The sequence below is a fragment of the Ictidomys tridecemlineatus genome, chromosome Y (assembly GCF_052094955.1).
Source record: "Ictidomys tridecemlineatus isolate mIctTri1 chromosome Y, mIctTri1.hap1, whole genome shotgun sequence".
Classification (NCBI taxonomy): Eukaryota; Metazoa; Chordata; class Mammalia; order Rodentia; family Sciuridae; genus Ictidomys; species Ictidomys tridecemlineatus.
The window spans coordinates 22,250,261-22,272,782 of NC_135494.1; the positions used below are offsets into that span (position 1 = coordinate 22,250,261).

The window sequence follows — 22,522 nt, forward strand, 5'->3', positions numbered from 1 at the left end:
AATAACAAATAAGACCGGCACTCTGGACATGGTGCTGTCCTCTGCTCTGCACTAGAGACAGTGTATAATGTCACATTTTTCACCCATTACACTCACTTTTTTGAATAATTAACCTGTTCTTGCTACATTCTCCTGGCTCTGTGTTCCCTCTCTTTTTTCATCCACTGTGCATAAAATATCCTTTTGTGTGACTCTTTCAATTATTTTCTGCAAGAATAAACTAACTCAATGCAGCATCTGCATTCTATATTTCTACAGTTCTCAGATTCTATGAAGTTTGAATGTCATAACTTACTGTGACAGCACCATGTGCTCTCTCTCACACTCTGTTATCTATATCTATCCATATATATATATATATAAAATCATTTTAGATTTTAATGGCTACTGGTCTCTTTTCTGTGGTTACAAATGTTTAGATAGATAGATAGATAGATAGATAGGTAGATAGATGTAGATACAGAGAGTTTGTCTCTCTTTACTCTTTTGAAGGCTGCATTACTACAAAAAGAAAAGAAACATGTAACCACAGAAAAGAGACCAATAGCCATTAGAACTTAAAATGATTCTCTTCCAGAGTTTGTGGAAAGAGTGTGGCTTTGCTAATACTTTGATATTAATCCTCTGTTGTGATAATAAAAACATCCATGTCTATAAAAGAATGACTTTCTATTATTTTAAACTGTTATATTTATGATTATTTTCTTTGGTAGCAATGAGAATCTAGGGATTTTTTGCAAGTTTAATTGATGATGTGACCAAACAGAATTATGCTATTATAAGTGGTAAGTATCAAATATAAATAATTGTTGTTCAGGTTGTGCATATATTTGCAAATTATAATTGAAAGCTGCCAATCATATTTTCAGAAACAGAAACAGCAGCTTGGTAAAGCAAATTCTTCAAATTTTTTAGTATTTAAACTTTTTTCTTTAATTTCTTAACTTCTGCTTACTGTAGATGTGACTTTAGGAAATATTCTATGTTTTAAATAACTTCTCATTACTTATTCTTTATAAAGTATTTTGTTAAAATACTTTTGAGTATATTTTATATTTTGCAGTGTTCATGTGTAGGGCTGATTCTGACAAACTTTCTGAAAATATTTGTTTTTAGTTTTAAAGATTGGAGGAATTCTTCATTGCTTTTGTCATCTACTTAATTGAGAACAGGAAATTTACTGTTTCATGTTTCTTTCACTTCTTTCTCTGAGTGGATGTATTTGTTTCTCTTTTTTGTTTGTTTGTTTGTTTTTTTGTTTCTGAATTGTAGGTTTGTGAGATGCTCACCAATGTTTTTAATATGGTGAAGTAAGATCTTTTTATCTCTTGCTATATTAATTTTGTTCTTTCCTCAAATGAGTAATGACAGAACTTAAAAAGTAGATATTTTCAAGGTCCTCATAAATGAAGTGTGTAAAAATAGAATACGTTAGAGAAAATGAAAAAGTCAACAAAGCAAATGCACTTGGGCTTCTGATTAATGTGTATTATGTGGTTAATTTCTGGCTGAATGTTGTCTAAAGTGTGTTTACATTGTGTAGATACAATTTTGAGAGTGAAGACTTAAATTAACAATGGTCAAGTAGAACTGTTTTTCATCTCTAATGTGTTTTAGAGTTTTCACCAGGGGTATTAAAGGATCACTATATTCCTTATTGTGTAGTGTTTAGTGACTTTGGAATTCTTGAATTCACTTTCCTAAAAACTTTAGAAAGCTGAGAGCAAAGTATCTTGTAGAACATAAAAAATCAGTACAAAGAATAATATATCCTGTTAGTTTTACCTTACAGCCTAAGTTTTATAATATATTAGAAATCTTTATTTTGGTTCCATTGATTGAACCTAGGTACACTTAAGCACTGAGCTGTATCTCGAGCTCCCACACCTTTTTAATATTTTTATTAGAGATAGCGTTTTGCTGAATGACTTAGAGCCTTGCTAAGTAACAGAGGCAATATTTGTCTTTGTGATCTTCCTGCCTCATCCTTTCAAGTCACTGGAATTATAGGTGTGTACCACCATGGATAGCATACATTATTAGTCTTATGATTGATACTTGTTTCTCTTTGTTTTATAATAACCTATGATTTTTATGTACAAAAATTATATGGTGTATTTTGGAATATACAATGTGTACATTAATGTTTATAGTAATTGCACAAAAAGTTTAAGAATATTAAACAGTCTGTGGTAAGGTTTTTAGTTTGTATTTAGTAAACAGATATAATATTTACTCTAATTAAGTTGAAATGATAAGATGGAAATTATGATTTTCATAGCAAACAGTAAAAATAAAATATAGTGTCATATAAATACTAGGAAAGAATAAGCTGAATGGAATAATTATTTATTTAAAATTATTGATGGCCCCACTAGTCCTAATGGTCCAATATAAGAGATAACTCAAATGTTCTTGAATGTTTAAATGAACAATTTGAAGTGCATCCATAAATGACACCTTGCTATGTTCCCAAGCCTGTCATTGAACTTGCAATCCACCAGTACCAGACACCTTCATTGTAGGATTATTGGCATGCAACACAACCCATGGCTTAAGAAATTTTCTTTAATAATTGTCTCCTATTAAATTCTTTGATAAAATAATGTGTTTCATGATCAAGACACTTATAACTGTGTCCTGTGCCTGGTGAATTACCAGTAATTTTTAACTGAGTTGAATGGGAAAAAATGACTATCAAAGATCAGTGTATGCAAAGGACATCAATAATACAATACAGGTTCTGTGGTTTAAATAACTGCCTCATAATGGTCCATGTATTAGAGGTCTGTTCCTAAGGTGGTTTTATTTAGTCAAAACATTAGAAGGTAACGCCTACTGGGAATTGTTTAGTTCTTTGTAGAGTATGTATTTCATAAAAATTGTTGACACCTGGTACAATTTTATGCCATGTGTTCCTGCCATAATGTGCTTACTCACTTCAAACATAAAGCTGTAATACCAGTACCATATCAACAAGAATCTCCAAAATTTTTATTTAAAATACAATTTTTTCTATTTGTTAGTTGTTTATCACAAGTACTTTTCATAGCTAAAAACAGAACAAAACAAAAAACTGAAAAATTGTTTAGCTACATTCATTCGCATATATCTTATGTGTCTTTGCAACTCATTTTTTAAAAGATGTTAATTTAAAGTAGTGTTTTTTAGTTTTACTATACATGGTAATTTTTTCCCAATCTTTCTAGGTTTTTCTCCAGGCATATGAAATCCAGGGTTATGGATTATATTATTTTAATGCATTTTTTTCTTTTTAAAATTAAAGAGCCCTTCAAGTACCTGTACACTTAAGACAGAATTGGAAACCACTGGTTTCCATTTGAAAATGCTTTAAGTCTTTGTGCTTTCCTTGTGTGCTGTGTGGATTTGTCCACTTCACCCTTTCATGTGGGGGTTTATAGTTAACAGATTTGCCATGTTGAAAAAAAAAGGTGATTTTATTTATTTTAAGATGATTTTCTTAAATTTTCAGGTATTTACACAAACTGTTTGGTAAGGAAGTATTTTTTCAGTAGATCTATTTTGTTCTCTTGCTTTCATATCAAGAAACTATTTCATAAAAAGAATGTCTAGGTTTAGACTAGGTTCAAAATTACAATAGACTATGAATACCAAAAAATAAAAAATAAATAAATAAACTACGTTGAATATATACTGTATGTTATGCACATTTTTACTATTATCTCATGGTGAGAAATAAAAATGAATCATTTATCTTAATTTTCAAAGCATAGTCCAAATTGATTTACCCAAATTATACCCCATTAAAAAAATACTGGAGTGTTCTTGAAAGTATTTGAATAGTAAAAAGTAGTTAAATATATGAAGCTAAAAATGTGCTTCTATAGCAGAGGTGTAATTTTTTAGTTCCTAGAATCCTCAAAAAGTTTTATTTATTTATTTATTTTTTTTTTTGTGCTAGGAATTTATCCCAGGGTCTTTCGCATTCAATGCAAGCATTATCAATTGAACTATATTAAGAGTCATAGAAATGTAACATGATTATATAATCTAAAAAAAATCTTTGAGTTTTTGAGACAGACAGTTGTGATTCTGAGTTCAAAACCTGAATAGCCTCTTACTATCTGTGGTATTGTAAAATTTTATTAATTTACAATAGACATACAAATATTCTCTAAAAGAAAAGAAAAAAAAAGAGTATACAATGCAAAAATATCTCCAGTTCCATATACTTTGCTGTATCCCAGCAAATTGGCAATTCTCTGTTATAGCTCTCCTTATCAAGAGGTAGTATATCTTTGCCAATATGTGAATAAAAAGTATGGCTATTATATTACATCCAGTAGAAGAGGGTAAATATGGAAACCTACTGGTATTTTGCTTAGACATAAAGTATGTTGAATTTTTTCAGTTTTTATCTTTGTAAACTTCATCATCTTAAGAAGAAGAAGAAGAAGCTCATATAAGGATTATAAAGGAGAAGAGACCATGTGGATGAGAATGAAAAGACCAAAATGGACAGTCATTTTTCTTCCAGGAACAGGGTAACCATGTCAAATAGTGGAGCATACACATGTAAAATTTTTGCTGAAATCAGAATAGCTCAGATAAGTCAATATAATCTTGGCCTACTCAAAAACTGTTCATTTGAATCATGAATTAGTAAGTTTTCTGGTAGTTTGTAATACTTGATAGCTTAAAATACATTTAATAGAATCAGGAAGCCAGAATTCAAAACATAATAATTTCAAATTAACTGCATAGATTTAGGCATGGAAGAAGCACTGAATTTATTTTTCTTGATTTAATGTTAAAAGTTCTATAAAATAATTTTGAGTAATGCCAAAATGCATATAGACATGAAAATGTTATTAGTACTTTAACTCACAGCATACTCTACGACAAAAGATAAGCCAGACAACCATAGCTGGATCACTAGGATGAAGGCCCAATGAAAAAATTAAAAATATATATAATCTTTTTGTTCACAACCAAAAAGTATATACAGACATGAAGATATATAAGGACACTTCCCCCTGGACTTGCATCATCAGTTGTTTGTTCTTTAATATATGAAAAGTTACTATAACAGTTATAAGTTTGAAAGAATGGCTGGCTTTAGGCAACTCTCATAGTAGCCTCCTGGGTCTAAAAATATTATTTCTTTTTCATTTGCTTTAAAGGAGAAATATTGTTAAGGAAAACATGTTTTCTCAACTCTGATAAAAAAAGAGGGTTTCAGTCATTAAAATTTTTTGCAGTGTAGGAAACCACAGCACTTAATATATACTTTTGATGTTGCAGCTATTTGCCATATGTGGCTAATGAGTTCTTGGAATATGGCTGGTCTACCTTGAGAAGTATTAGAAGTGGAAAGAAGTGTGAGATTTGAAAGTTTAATGAAAAACACATGTAGTTAGCTAACAATTTTCCTTGTTTCTCTATTAGAATAATAAAGTTATGAATAATATTGGGTTAAAATATAAATAATTTTCATAGAAATTATAATCATAATTTTATGTAATAAAATTTTAAATTATTTTATATCTTAAATTATTGTATAGTACAAATTATTTGTTGTAACATAAATTATAAGAATTTATAGACATTTATTATTATAATTATTTATTTGTTTTACTTATGACATCTAAAAGCTCAGTTATACATATTTATCATTTTATTTTTTAAACTATGCATGATGCTATAGAAGATTATCTACTTTTTCTAAACTCTAGCTGCATCAAAATTCCTGAACAAGAGATGAGTGCATACCTGTAATGCTGGTGATTCAGAAAACTAACAAAAGTTAATCACAAGCTTAGGGTCAGCCTCAAAGACTTAGTGAGATTTTGGCGAAAAAAAAATGAAAAAATGAAAACAACTGGAAATGATCCTCGGTGATGCATCACTGGGTCTATCCCTGGAACCAACCAACCAAACAAGCCTCATTTAGTGAGAATATGAAGGTTTTAAAACCCAAATATGTAAAGTAATTCTCACTCTATTATTTGCATTTTTCAATCTATTATTGGCATTATTGTTCCTGGTAATTGATATGATCTTATATTCAACATTAAATATTTATGTCCCATTCTATGGCCAGGTCTTCTAGTACATAAAAGGCTCTGTCTGAGAGGAAATATAATTAATAGTTCATTATTTTGAGGTCCTAAAGCCTTAGTTGAAATAGTTTCACCTGGCACTCAGAGGCAGAGGAGTCTGATGTTGTTATATTCTCTATTCAGGTAAAAATTATTCAATCAGAAGTGATTAGGGTAATAATTATTGAATCAGAGCAACAACCAAATAATAGAGGGTAGGCTTCAAAATCTGGGAGAAAATTCATCTGTCTCAGGCAGATCTCTTGATCCATCTCCAGGTTTTGTGATGCCTGGGTGTGTCTGTCACAAGCTTTTTTCCTCTGATTCTCAGGGCATTTTTTAAAAAAATATTTATTTATTTATGTATCTTTAGTTGTAGGTGGATACATTAGTTTGTTTTTATGTGGGGCCGAGGATCGAACCCATTGCCACATGGATGCTACACTAGCAGTCTACCAGAGCAACCACCACAGGCCCTCGAGTATTTTCAAAAATGATAAGTCTGCAGGGCTCGACATTATGAAACAGAATAAAGGGGTTGAGTAAAAGTAGTCCAAACTAATTGTGAGAACCTAGGCTTTCCTGATGTCACCTTTTTAATCTTTTAACTCTACTATAAATTTGATAAAGCTCAATATACTGCCACCTCTGGCCCTAAGAATGGGGATGACTGTGAGGATTCTGCTTTTTTGTCCTGTTTCAGATTGGTGACCTCTTCCTGGCCTGAAAGTAACTCTGTGTTTTCTTGCGTACACCCATTCAGAGTGGATGTTATAGACAGGATCAGGACATGAGAATTTTGACTCATGTAAATAATTCATATTTGGGAGGAGCTGTGGTCCAAGGAATTTTCAGTTTCTCTTTCCTTACCAGATGGCACCCACTTTTTAAAGTGCATTTTCCAAATGTGTGGTAAGCATGATTTTCCTAAATGTCATCTTTTCTCAGCTAATTCACTATATTATGAAGTATGGTTCCTGGAACATTTCAAATAGCACATAGTTTTAATTCATCTTTTCCTTGGTTTTGGATGGAATTTTTAAAAGTGAATGAGTGTGTATGTGCATGTGTATGGTTGTACTTTTACATGAAAGGAACATGGAGTTATAACATGAAACACTTTAAAAAGTATTTGTACCTAATTCTGTGTGTGAAGATGCATGTTCATAGTCTCAGCATTTTAGGAGGCTAAAGCAAGAGGATCAATATATTGAGAATATAAAATAAAAAGGAAAGGGGGAAGTTGCTCAGTGTGTAGACACTGCTGAGTTTAATCTTTAGTATTAAAATTAAAAACATCTTTGAACCTTTTGTCTATTTGTCTTTCATAAGCATAGATAGCAAGTTTGGGGTCCCCTTAAGAAACTTTAGAGTATGATGTCTCTTAAGTGTCTGCCATGTCTTTGAGTGACCGTGGTGTAAAAATTACATGAAGCTAACCCAAGGTGCCCACAGCTCCCATGTTGAATTACCTAGAGAATACCAACCTGGGTGTAATCCTCTTTTCATACAGACTACCTTGTGGTCAGGGAATGGGGCACCTTGTTTAACTAGATGAATACTCTAGATACTCTAGAGATTATAGAGATATCTTTTATAGGATTCATGTAAACATCAAATATTGGAATATTAATATTATTTTCCCCCAATGTTAGGTTCAGCTCCACAGAAATACATTGCTGCTCAGATACATTGATTTTGTAACTGAAAAAAAGGCAAATATGATTTTTGACTTCCATTTTCTTACTCACCTAGGGAAGATATTTTATAATGTGCCAAAATTTGAAAGGAGAATAAACTGTAGCAAGGATTTAGGAAAAAAAAATAATCCTACTGTGTTTGTGCAGATGTCTTCAAGGAAAAACTCACTATATGCTAATTGGAAGACATAATGTAGTGCTTCATGTTTGGGGTGGTAACTAAATATTTAAGTAAATTTTATATGGATTGAGCATCTCACTTATTCTAATATTTTTATTACATATAAAATGTAATTTGTCACTAATATTTGAAAGGTTTAAAAAAAAGTTTCCAAAGAGAAAAGATAGAGTTAAATTTCAAATCAAATTGTATTCAAACTAAGGTAATTTTTTGAGCCTGTAAAAGAACATCATTGAAGGTTAAGTAAGATCTTAGTTGGATCTATGGCTATAATTTTTCTTGCTGTGGAGCTATTTCTAGAATGTCAGGTTAGAAAAATTCAGAGATAGGCAATAAGCAGCTTTTCTTTTTCTAAATCTACATTGCAGTACTTCAAATTCATCAAACATAAGATATGAATGCATCCAAAATCTTAGGCTGTCAAGGTTGTTTTTTTTTTTTAATAGAAAAATTAGCAAATAAGTAAAGTGAAAGTAAAATGGACCAAAGGAGGTTAGAAAATTCATAAAATTCTGGGCACATTAGGCCATGCCAGTAATCACAACAATCTGGAGGTTGAGAAAGAAAGATCAAACCTGAAGCTTAGTGTAGCAACTTAGTGAGATACTGTATCAAAAAATAAAAAATAAATAAAAATAAATAAAAAAATAAAATGCCTAGAATATATCTTAGTTGTAGAATGACCCCTTACCAAAAAATAAATCAAAATTCCAGATGAAGATTTCTTTACCTTGAAGCCAACAAATACTTAAAAGTTTTAAGAAAATTGTGTGTATTTGTTTGGGGCTTACATGAGATGGCTTAATATTCTAAGGGTTTCACATAAAGGAGAGACTTAAGTTTCACTTCTTTTTTTAAACAAATATTTTGTTGTTACCCATGAATATAAAAGTGTTCAATTAATTTTTTTATGGACAACAATGTGAATATTCTGATTGAGTTTCTAAACCATCATATTTTAAATAGTGAGGATCTTCTAAATCATATTAGGAAGGGAGCTCTTCTGTAGTAGAACAGAAAAATTGGAGGTAATATCTTTAACCAGTTATTTCCTAAAATGGCCTATAAGGTGTCCCATTTTCCTCTGTCATTTTTTTATATTCTATGCAAGGTTTCAATTGTCAACTTCCCTATTTATATATTTTATAAGAAGCGGGTATATATAAGTGTGTTCTTTTTTATCAGAATAAGTAACTTGTTTGTGTAGATGTAGAGACCCCTAATTTATAGGAAATGAATCATAAATATAAATATTATTCTATTATGGAACTTGAAACTGGCACTTTATTTAGGAAAATTTTATAGGCATAACACAAGCCTTGTGTGGGATATGTACTAGATGTTATCAGAATTGAATTATGAGACTATTAATTTTTGAAATATTGGTTGTTGTTCACACATTTGGTATCAAAAGTGGTTGCAGAGTCAGGAGTCATGGCACACACCTGTAATCACAGTGATGTGAAAAAATGAGATAGGAAGATAGTAAATTTGAGTCCAATCTCAGTAATATAGAGACCCTAAGCAACTTTGTAATCCCATTTATCACAATTAAAAAAAAATAAAAACTTCTTGAAATGCATTTAAGGGGTAGAGAGCTCCTGAGTTTAATCTCTAATTAAAAAAAAATAATGCTGTTTCAGAAGAAAGACTTCACACAGAATGTTAAACTAACTTCATGTATGTGTTGGTTCACTATTGATAAGTGAGACTCTGGAAAAATATGTATTTCTATGTAGTCAGGGAGGCATTTAGGGTGCCAGCACCTTTCAGAATTTTTGTTCTTAACTGCTTAGTATTCTCTCACTTTATACTTTGAAATGATCCAGGTGAGGATACAGTTTTACAGTGAGAGTGGTTTTACAAATCTGGGAATGTTAAACCTGATGTGTCAGTTTCCTTATGAACTGAGAGATTAACAGTCTGTTCACTTAATGTGTTTTTTTTTTTATTTTTAATCTTTGTTATATAACTTTGTTCCATGTAATTCAAGTTGACCCAAGTACCTAAGTTTTTTGTAATAGTTTGATAGTTAAAAAATTTATTGTTTTAGAAGTGAGTTGTGATATTGTGGTCTGAAGAAGTAAAAATAATTTTTTAAAATATAGTATAGATTTATGGTATGTTTAAATAATGAGAAGATAGACAACTTTGGAGATAACCATTCAAATAAATATGTGGACTGTTGAAAGTTTTGGTGTGTCTTTAATGATCTCTTATGTCTTCAAAACGCTAAGGTGACAACTGTTGTATAAGTATAGTTATTACTTATATTTTTTCTATGTATGTCTCAAGTATCATTGCTTTGTTTGTTGTGCTTCTTTTGAATATTCAATAACTAATTGCAACTATTATTTATCCTTTGAAATTATGTTGGATTTTCTCCACTTTTTTGCTTCAGTGTTTTGCTTCTCATGCGCTGCTCCCTGGGTTTCATTATACCAAATTTATCCACCAATTTTACTGCTTATAACAAATTATTGGCACTGTGGTTATAGCTCAGTTGGTAGAGTGCTTCCCTTTCATGCACAAGGCCCTGGGTTCAATCCCCAGCACCATAAAAAAAGTATGTTATTGAACGGTTGACATCACTACCATATGTGAAAACCATCTCTTTTAACTCATTAAAATTTTTGTGAAGTTAAATACTTTGTCATGAATCATATGGTTTATGTGATGTGTATTTATTCATTTTTACTTCAGGAACCATTGACATTAAGGGATGTGGTCATTGATTTTTCAGAAGAGGAATGGAAATGCCTGGACCCTTCTCAGCAGACTTTATATGGAGATGTGATGTTAGAGATCTGTAGACACCTACTCTTTATTGGTGAGCCTAAATTTTATTCAGAACTTCTAATTTGAAACCAATATTTAATTTTTTAACTGTATAGTGTATCTTATGCCAGCTTCTATTTTGCATGAAAACGTTTTAGTTTCTTGTTTTTTTAAAACAAAGATTGGGCATTTGTTTTTGTAGAAAAGAAAGTGTTAAATATTTTTCTTTATCTTTAACATCATTTCTAATTAGTGCTCACAATGTAGAGAATAAAAATGGTTTCAAAGTATTTTAGTGTTTTTGTCTGAAAAAATGATTTGGAAAATAATTGTGTAGAATCTTAAGGGTGTTTTCTCTTTATTTTTTTCTATTGAGGAAAATATTAAAAAGCCTTCTGTAGTTATGAAGAAAATAACAAAATGTGACATACTCCATTTTCCATCAAAAACATCTTGCTCTCTGTAAGTTATCCTTGGTCACCTTTCTTCCCCCCCAAAAAATAACCTTGAAATTTGAAGAGAAAATTGACAGCAGAAATATACAAAGTGGGTAGAAATCAATGAAGCAAAGAGTACAGATAAGAGGTTCAAATTTCAAAGAGGAATTCACTTTTAAAAATGTTAATTGATAAGCTAAAATCTGACACAAAAAATTAATTTTTTCAAGCCTAGGTTTATTTCTGTTGCAATAATTAAAGAGCATTGCATGCTCTGTGTTTATCATGCATATGAATTATTTAAGCTCCTTTTTGTTCTTCAGTGATCTCCCTACATTCAAATACACAAAGCATTGTTTAAAAAAAAAAAGACAGAGTCAAGAGGCAGGAAAGGTGGGATAATGGCAAGAAGGCCAATCTGCCTCCTATCAATAGGTTAATTTAATTCATTGGCATCACTACTACATATTGTTCATTTTATTACTAGGCAGGTTACCAACTTAGTAACATTATGCACCTTATTCCTCAGTTATATACTTACTTGTAATGTGCAATGTTAGGAGTTTTGTGTAGCTCTCAAGAAAGTCCATTGTATAAACCTTCTGTTATGTAGACAGTTTTAGGCTCAGTGAAACATTGTGCTTATCTATAAAGAGAGTTCTTTTATTCCCAGGAGCTGTGTGCCAGAGATCATATTTGAGGCTGATAACACTCTGGTGAAGAGTATTTTCAAGCAGAGAATTGACATAGCAGCTTGACATTGCACATGTATTTTATTATTATTTTTCTGCCATGTAATAAATAGCAGTATTTAATAATACCTGCTCCTAATGGTTATGTAAGTATAGCTGATCAATGTGGTTTAAAGAAGAATTTTCAGGGCCGGGGCTGTAGTTTAGTGGCAGAGGGCTTTCCTCACATGTGTGCGGTACTGTGTTTGATGATTAGGACTACATAAAAATAAACAAATATAATAAATGCATTCTGTCCACCTATCACTACAAAAAAAGTAAAAAGAAATATTTCTATTGAAATACAATTATCCAGAATTTTGTGGGTTACATTGTTCTAATTCTTTTGTTTTTTTTTTTGTTTTTTTTTTTTGAATTTCACTCTATAGAGAACTTCAGTGTTGTTCATTAGGTTTTCTCACATGCGTGATATTTTTTTATTTCTATATCTATATATTATAATTGAACAGAAATTACGATGATTTGTCACTTTAGGAAAACATTAGTTGAAGTTAAACTGCACGTGAACCGTGTTCCAATTTTCAATCAAGTTTTCTATGATTTTTTTTACATGTATAAATATTAACCCTTTTTATATATGATTTTATATAGTACATTGTTTATACTCAGTTCTTGTGCTTAATTATATAATATATTTAAGTTTATATATTTATACCCTAACACACACACACACACACACACACACACACACACACACACACACACACAATGGATTCAACTCTTATAATACTGAGCTACATCATCATGCCCTTTTGACTTTTAGTTTACAATAGACTCTTGTTAAGTGGCTGAAGCTTAAATTCTATTTCCATGCCTCAGCCTTTCTTCCAAGTTGCTAGAATTAATGGCATATTCATTATCTCTCTATATATAAATCTATTCTTTTGTCTAGGAGTAAGACTTTAGTATTTTAAAGGTACCATAAAGATGTTTCCAATTCTGTTTATCTTTTATGTATTTTTGAAATTTTTAATTTTGATAAAAACTGTACACTGTATAACTTTTCTGAACTTACTGTCTTACATATTTTGAATTTACTGCTCAGTAGTGTTCATATAAATTGTTTTGTAAGATTTTTTTTCTAGAATGTGTGTGTCACATAAAAAGTATGTTTATTTTTCCTCCAAACAAGTGATCCTTTGTCTCACCTTTTCATCCCTGATGCCATTCTTTTTGGTTTCTATAGTTGGCTACAGTAGATCTCTCTCATACATAGAGTTACCTGGTATTTGTTTTTTTTTATTGGTATTACTATTTCACTTAATATACTATCTTAAAAGTTGATTATTATAAATATTATACAATTTCTTATCTTTGTAAAATTTTAAAAGTTTTTATATTTCATTCTAAATCACCTACATGTAGTCATGTGAAATGTAATTTGATTGGTTTGCCACATTGGTCTCTATTGAATGTTGTTTTAATGAGAGTAGATCTGTAAATATATTTTGATTTGACCATCAAGTTGAGGGCTAATTGATGTGATGTTAGTTTTATTACTCATGTCTTCCTCACTTAACCTCAAGTTAAAATGCTCTATTAAATATTGTAACTTTTATTGTATTTATTTAGGGAAGCATTTTTTTATTTTAATATGTGTAGTTATGTATGTACACAGAATATTTCATAGAATTGTTCAAATAACTTATTTTGTACATGCAAAAATAATATTGATTATTTGATTGGTATTACATGGACTTCATAGATTACTTTTGGTGCTTTAGGCTTTTTTTCTGTATCAGAGGTGTTTATTCTCTGAGCCACATCTACACCCCTTTTTTGGGAAGGGATTGACCTTAGGGGCACTTGCCCACTGAGCTACATCCCAAGCCCCATTTTGTATTTTATTTAGAAACATGCTCTCCTTCAGTTGCTTACCACCTTGTTTTGATAAGGCTGGATTTGAGCTCACAATCCTGCTGTCTCAGACTCCCAAGCTTCTTGAATTAAAAGTGTGTGTTATCATGCCTGGCTGGCAGCTGTTTTATATATAATTTTGTTACAATGACTAGATAAGTTGCTTAGGGCCTTGCTTAATTGCTGAATTTGGTTTTAAACTCATATTCATAAATTTTAAATATCACTTTTGCTTTTGATTTCTGTCTTTTTATGTTATGTTAGAATGCAACTTCAATATTGTAATATCTGTTAACATTTGTTTTGTGCGTTTAACCTGATTTCTTTGGAATAATATTCCAGAGACTACAGAGAATATTGCCTCTGTAAACCAAAATGGTTTTTAATGTTATTTGAACGGTTTATTTTTTTATTCCTTGGGTAATAATGCAATTCTATTTTTTATTCTTTGCATTAATTGGGGATTGATGTCTCCTATTATTACATTTTTGATTTCTATGATGTTGAATTTTGTCTTTTCTTTCTGTAGATGAAAATCATTATTTGAGTTATATATTCCATATCATTGTATTCTAAGGATTTGGCATATTTATTTTTATATAATATTCTACTTTGTCTCTTATTTATATAAATATTATCAACAATTTTGAAAGTAATATTTGTTTTATCCTTTTGTTTTTAATCTTCTTGTGACCTTATGTCTAAAAAGAATTTTTGTACATTTAAATCTGACATAGTTAACATATTTTTAAGTTTAATCTTGTTGGTCATATTGTGTTTTGATTAGTTTTTTTCCAAATTGTTTATTGATATTGATATTAGTGATGAGGAAAAACTTCTATAGTTTTCAAGTTTTGTTGATTTCTTATATTTTTTTTACTATTAAAATATGCCTTAATGCGTAGCTCATACATTTTTATGGTGATAATTTACTTTTTTCTATTTTTTTATCCTTGATGTTTATTTTGTCATTACTTTGTAATTATTTAAGTGCCTAAAAACAGTAGAATAAATTGGAAATTACATTCTTATATTCTTAAATGAATATACAACCAGTGTAACTTAACATAATTTATCACCAAAAGAATAGATTGTTATAGTTTGTGAAAGTATGATATATGAAGATACATTCTACTGTCATGTATAACTAAAGGACAATTAAAGAAAAAAAAATAAAGTACTTAGTTTGCACTACATTTTAATCTGAATTTATTAATTTTCTAAAACAATCAGTTTTTTTACATGTGTTGCCGTGAGTTGTTATTGATGTCACACCTGCTTTTTTAATTTATACTAATTAGCAAATATTTATGATAATTTTTATGCTTTAGTTTTCCACATTCTATAGTAGAATGAAATGTTTTACATACAACAATGAAAGTGTAATAAAATATGTATTTGTATATATTTTTCTTTTCCACAAGAGCTTTCAAATTTTATGTGATTTCTGTTGTGCAGAATATTTTATTGCAAATATTCCACTGATTATTTCTTTTACAGCTGGTGAAGAAGTAAAGCTATTTTTGAATATTTTCATATCTTTAAAGATGTATTTTTCATAAAGTTCAAAAAAATGGTATTGGTAGATAAAGTATTGTAGGTTCATACTTTCTTTTTCTTTCAACATACATACTTGTATATCCCAATTCCTTTCTGGACGTCTTCTGCAAAGAAATCAACTGTTAATCATAAAAGAATATCTTTGTAAATAAAATTTCTCATTTTATATCTTTTGATGTCAATTATTTTTGAAGAGTTTTAAAAGTTGATTATAAATTTATTAACTATTTATTTATTTATTTGTTTAGAATTCAACTCAGAGGCACTCAACCATTGAGTTACAACACCATCAGTATTGTGTATTTCACTTAGAGACAGGTTCTCACTGAGGTGCTTAGTGCCTCATCATTGCTGAGTCTTTGAACTCCTGATCCTCCTTTCTTAGCCTCCCAAGATGGTGGGGTTAAAGTTATGCATGATTGTGTCCAACACTACCTGTATCTTTTAATTAATTTTAGCATTTGATATATTTTATTTCTCAAATTTTTAATTCATGAGACTGTGTGTGGGGAGGAGTTGGGGGGCTGGGAATCAAGCCCAGCCTTTTTCATTTGAGTCAAGCTATCTACCATCTAAAATGTATCCCCAGCCTGAGACATTTTTAAATGAATATTTCTAGTATATAATTTCTACTTTTTCTGTTCCTATTTTTCTGATTTTCCTTTCAATTTTTTACATTTTTATTTAGTTTAATAAATATCTTTCAAGAGGTTATTGGGCATTGCTTAGATAATTAACAACATCAAATTTTCAACTCTCAACTTTTGGTTTGCTTGAGTAGATTATACCCTTTATTGTGTGAGCTATTATTTTCATTGAGATTTTTCTATTTAAAATATGTTAAACTAAATCATCATAGGCATTTTGGAAAATATTTGGAAGTTACAATGTAAACAAAAACAGGTCATGTGCAATGATATATAAATGTAATTCCATATAATTGGGAATCTACGGCAGTGGAATGCCAGGTTGAAATAAATTTTAGCATTGTTGTAATAAACTGTCTCAAAAAAAGTATAAACATTGAAAGGTCTATGGATGTAGTTTAGTGATAGAATATCACTGTGTTTAATCCTAAAAAAATATTTCCCAATAAGATAAAAAGAAAAAAAAAACTAAATAAGAGATTTATTTTCTGCAACATTTGAGTCACAGGTGGAGTTCAAATATGTTGAAGTAAAGGGCTGTGATTGTGATATCAGTCAGTTTGAATGTTGTCCTCATCTGTGGTGCTACAAATTCTTTAAAGATGATTTTCAAAGTTCTCTCAGCTTTTGTCAGCATATTATAGTAAATTCTATATATTTCTTGAGTAATAATCGCTTTAAGTTATCCTGCTCTTGGGCTATTCCCCTCCCCCACCTTGAAAAGTTTTTATATATTTTCAGAGTTTATTCCCCATAGTGTTATAAGTGGAATGACTTGCTATTTTAATTTATTTCAGGTATGACCTCTAATCTAAACCAAGAATTTTCAGAAGAAGAAGAAATAAAATGTTTTTTGCAAAACTTGATAAAGAGCAGGTATGGATACCAAGAGAGTTATATACTTAATTTTGAACAAGAAATATAAATTAAAAGAGAGGAAAGTTCAGAAAATTTTTAATAAAGAGAAAAAAATAATGAAAATTATTTATACACAAAATTACAAATTTATCAGGTTACATTATTACAAACATCTCAGAAGACTGACTCCTCAACTTGTGGCAGCCACTTTTTGTTTGGTTCAAATTTTTAAGTATATTATTTTGATTTTAAAATATTTTGTATAAAACCACTACAATGCACAGTATTTTCAAATGCAAAAACAGGTATCAACCTACAAATACATTCAATGTTTACAGGCCATTATAAAGATGAATTTTTAAAATACCTTCAGGAAAATAAAGACTCAACCAGTTTTGGAAGCTTTAGAAATAAAACTAGAATAGAAATGGGCATTTTAGTGAAAAAAATCTAAACAGTAATAAAATGCTTATTAATCAGTTATGCTTTAACTTTTAATAATGTCTATGTGATTGCACATTAGATAAAAGTCTACAGATCACTAATACAAAATTGCAATATTCTAATCTGTTTTATGAAGCTATAACAAGGTGATTTTCTACACAATATAGACAAATTGTCTCATCATTTAAGTATTTTTACTTAGAGACAACAAAAATATTCAGATTAAGGAGAAATGGAAATGACGTAATAAGCCTCACTAGGAATTTCTGTTGAAAAGAACTATTGATTAATTAAATATGTTTAAGGTGTAAGTATGGTACCATTGCTTTTTCAATTTATAATTTTAATTCAACTTGAAGCAGTCTTTGTGTAGTTAACTATTTATGACTCACAAGTTATCATAATCACTCCATGTCATGGGACCTCAAGCATTCCACCTGAGTCACTTCCTTCTTGGAAAGTGATGAGCCACCTGAAAAAAAAATGAATATCTGAAATAAATAATAAAGGAGTATGACACATGGCCATAACTTATGATAAAAGAGGTAAAGCACCTTATAGATTCTCTAGACCACATAGGATCTAAAAAAAGATGACTAGATAATTTTTCCACTCTTTATTTAAGGGAGTGTACATCAAAGGTAGGAATAAAATTTCAACAGTAAAATTCTTTCTTTAGACATGTAGATTTGCATTCTGGCAAGTCTCACCCACCTCTGTGAAGCTGTGGCTATGTGGCTCTAATGGAAGATACCATCTCCAGTGCCATGCTGAATTTAGACAAAACTAGGTAGTATATAACATGTATTGAATAGTCTCAAACTAGCTGGATTTCAACTGTGAGTTCCCAGATACCAGTCTTTCTCTCCTAATAGATTCCATGCTTTTTTTTTTAAATTTCATACAGAGTTCATAGATATCTTTCAGTAGATCCATCTGACATGCACTGCTTCATCTTTCATATCAACAGGGATTTTGACCAGACTCCAAGTGAATACCCAAAATATCTATGCATTCTGTGGTTGTGGGTGGAATGAGAAAAACTTGCCAAGTATAAGAACCAGAGACTTCCTGGATCCTATACATGTCCCCAGTGAACTAAATCTCAGGCCATAGCACTACTCATCTGTGCATCTCAAAGAATATGTTTTCAACAAATCCAAAGTATTTTCTAACTGATTTTAGTGAGCTAGTTACATAGAAAGAATTTTAACAACATCCTCAGTGATATATATTTTTGCTGGAAAATTGAGCACTCCAGCTCAGATGCAGTTTGGTCTTTGGCTTAATGAAAATGCTCTGGCACATAAGTGCCATGTTTATGTTCCAGTGCCTGCAGGATTCCCCGCAAATTAAAACAAAACAATAGTGTGTTTGAGGCAAGTTGGAACTGTAGGGATATTGGGCATTGGCTAAGCTGGAAAGAGACAACAACACATATGGCAGTCATATTTGAGGACTCATGTGTGCTTTTAAATATATTTGCACAGCATTTTGTAATTATACCCTTCCTTTAAATGATACAAAATTTTCTATGTAATCAATTTCATTCTTTAGTTAGTAAGTGGAATAATTTGAAATGCACCATTTTGTAAATATTGACAAATATTTCTGTTCAGGACCTGTAGACAATCTCTACCCCAAGTAATTAGATGTATATTAGATTTTGTGTAAAACAATGTAAATTCTGTGAAAGTCATTAAAATTTCACTCTATTTTAAATCCTAGAAAACACCCATGTGATCAGTTAAAAGAGCTTTACAATGATAAAAGTGAAAAAGTTTTTAATCCATGCCCCAAATTTATTTATCCAAGCTTTCATAATCAAGAGACAAATTACAGATATAAGGTATGTGAAAGCATTTTTATTACAACTACAAGAATTCCTGAACTCCAGAGAATTAATTTTGGTGGGAAGCCCTACAAATTTAAAAAATATGTAAAAGCATTTAAAGATCACTCAGTTGTTTATCAGAGCAGTGATAAATCCTCCATAAGTAAAGAATGTGAAAAATATTTTACTCAAATTCCATCCATTACTAAAAACCATAGGCTTTACAATGAAGATATACCCTACGAATTGAAGAAATGTGAAAATGTCTTTAAGTGTTGCTCAAACCTCTTTAAACACTACAGTAATCATACTGGAGAGCAAATCGGGAAATGTTTTAATCAAAAATCACACCTTACTGAACACCAGAAAATTTATACTGGAGAAAAGCCATACAAATGTACAGAATGTGCCAAAGCTTTTAATCGAAAATCAGAACTTACTGAACACCAGAGAGTTCATACTGGAGAAATGCCACACAAATGTAAAGAATGTGGCAAGGCTTTTAATCGAAAATCGTACCTTACTCTACACCAGAGAATTCATACTGGAGAAAAGCCATACAAATGTACAGAATGTGGCAAAGCTTTTAATCAAAAACCACACCTTACTCAACACCAGAGAATTCATACTGGAGAAAAGCCATACAAATGTAAAGAATGTTGCAAAGCTTTTAATTATAGAGTAAGCCTTACTTAACACCAGAGAATTCATACTGGAGAAAAGCCATACAAATGTACAGAATGTGGCAAAGCTTTTAAATATAGAGTAAGCCTTACTCAACACCAGAGAATTCACACTGGAGAAAAGCCATACAAATGTAAAGAATGTGGCAAGGCTTATAATTAAAAATATCACCTTAGTGAACACCAGAGAATCCATACTGGAGAAATGCCATACAAATGTAAAGAGTGTGGCAAGGCTTTTAATCGAAAATCGTGCTTTACTCAACACCAGAGAATCCATACTGGAGAAATGCCATACAAATGTAAAGAGTGTGGCAAGGCTTTTAATCGAAAATCGTGCTTTACTCAACACCAGAGAACTCATACTGGAATAAAGCCATACAAATGTACAGAATGTGGCAAAGATTTTAATCTAAAATCAGGCCTTACTCAACACCAGAGAATCCATACTGGAGAAAAGCCATACAAATGTACAGAATGTGGCAAAGCTTTTAATTATAGACTAAGCTTTACTCAACACCAGAGAATCCATACTGGAGAAAAGCCATACAAATGTACAGAATGTGGCAAAGCTTTAAATTCAAAATCTCACCTTAGTGAACACCAGAGAATCCATACTGGAGAAATGCCATACAAATGTAAAGAATGTGGCAAAGCTTTTAATCGAAAAATCTCACCTTAGTGAACACCAGAGAATCCATACTGGAGAAAAGCCATACAAATGTAAATAATGTGGCAAAGCTTTTATTCAAAAATCGCATCTTACTGGATGCCAGAAAATTCATACTGGAAAAAAACATACAAATGTAAAGAATGTGGCAAAGCTTTTAATAAAAGATTATACCTTATGCAACACCAGAGAATTCGTACTGGGGAGACACCATACAAATATCAATAATGTCGCAAAGCTTCTCATTGAAAGTCACTCCTTAGTCAACACCAGAGACTTCATATAGGAGAAAAGCCATACAAATGAAAAGAATGTGGCAAAGTTTTTAACCATATATCATACATTATTTGACACCAGAGAATTAATACTGGGGAAAAGCCATACTATTGTAAAGAATATGGCAAAGCTCTTTATCAAAGATCACACATTTATCAACACCAGAGAATTCATACTGGGGAGAAACCATACAAATGCAAAGAATGTGGCAAAGCTATTTTACTAGGAAAAGTATTATTGTTCACCAAATATTCATACTGGATAAGAGCCATGTCAATGTTAAGAATGTGGCAAAGATTTAAGTGTGCTCCAGAGTTAACAAGAAATAGGTCATTCATACTTGAGACACTTCTCACAAATCTATAGACTGTAAAAGTCATTTGTTGTAAGATCATACCTCATTGGTCACCAGAAATGTCATACTGGAAAGAAAAATTACAATTGTCCAGAGATAGCTCTGCAGTGCTCACTCCATGAAACCCCAACCCTTGCACGACTGGCCATTACACAGGAGCCCATGGAAGTGGGCAGGCAGCATGGTTGTATCCTTGGCCCTCTTCTGTGGAGCTCACCAGGTTCACTTGTCCTTTCATCAGTTTCTCTGTTTGAATTGATTAAATTCAAATCATATTTTTTTTTCCAAACCTATCTCTGTACGTAAAGGCCTTTTTTGTGTCAAACTGACATATTAATAAAACCATGTTATGCCTGAAGTCTATGATCACATCAATGTTTTTCCCATAAACTCAGATGGACAGCATGTTCCTTTGTCAATGTCTTATTTATTTTATTTTGGGGGTATACTGGAGATTTAATTCAGGGGCACTCAAACACTAAGCCACATCCCAGCCCTGGTTTGTATTTATTTATAGGCACAATTTCACTGAGTTGATTAAGGCCTCACTTTTAGTACTCAGGCTGGGTTTGAACTTGTGGTTCTATTGCCTCAGCCTCCTGTGCTGCTTGGATGACAAGCATGCATGTCAATGTCTTTTGCTTTGAGGTTAGTTAAATTTTACTCAGGATTTTATGGGCATAAAGAGCATGAAAAATATATTTTTGTCACCCTTCAGACATCATTGTGGGTGTGAATGCTCACACTGAATAGACAGCAGGAGGCCTGTCTATGACCCTGAGAGCCCTGAGAGTTCATCCATGACTTTGAGCCCCTGATCCTCCAGAAAGTTTGCACATATGAGAAAAAAAGCATACTACCATTTCCCACCCGTAAACATACTATAGCAGTTAGTAGCAGACCCGGGGTAGCACTGTGTGTCTTTGTACCAATGTGTGGCTCTGCTTTCATATATCTGACATCTGTTTTTGAGAACATTGAGCCAGTTCCTGATGAAACATAGTTGCCCTTTTTTCTCTTAAAAGAAAACCACAACCCTGCACACTTTTTAAATCAATGATTGTGTTATATTTGAAAAAAAATAAGAATTGTTAAAAATGGTGTCAATGAAAAGCCAGTAACCTCCTGCCAGTAACACTTACAGGGGTACAGTTGTGTCACCCATGAAAAATGTCTGTCCCAAGCCACATTGTGAAAGCTCAGATAGTTACATCTTTTCCAGAATCTATCCTCGGCTCCTCAAGGTGCTTGTTTCCAGGGAACGATGTTTTTAACAGTCAATAATGTATGAGGAAATCTTTTCCACTGCAGTACCTCAGGTTCTCTCAGGATTCTGGAAGACTCAGTCTTGATCTGGGCACTGTGCTACACACTTTTCAACCAAGCAGCAGGAGAGGCTGAGGAAGG

At 31.4% G+C, this 22,522-nt stretch overlaps 1 protein-coding gene across 1 annotated transcript in view; it reads left to right on the forward strand.

Moving 5' to 3' along the window:
* The window catches only part of LOC144372102 (zinc finger protein 732-like), a 76,712-nt gene extending 54,400 nt beyond the window's left edge, over nt 1-22,312 (forward strand). The window contains exons 3-5 of the mRNA XM_078035520.1: nt 10,668-10,794; nt 16,793-16,871; nt 19,026-22,312. Of these exons, the coding sequence (XP_077891646.1) occupies nt 10,668-10,794; nt 16,793-16,871; nt 19,026-19,827 (1,008 nt within the window). The 3' untranslated portion in view covers nt 19,828-22,312. The remainder of the gene's footprint in view (nt 1-10,667; nt 10,795-16,792; nt 16,872-19,025) is intronic.
* Nucleotides 22,313-22,522: the final 210 nt, after the last annotated feature.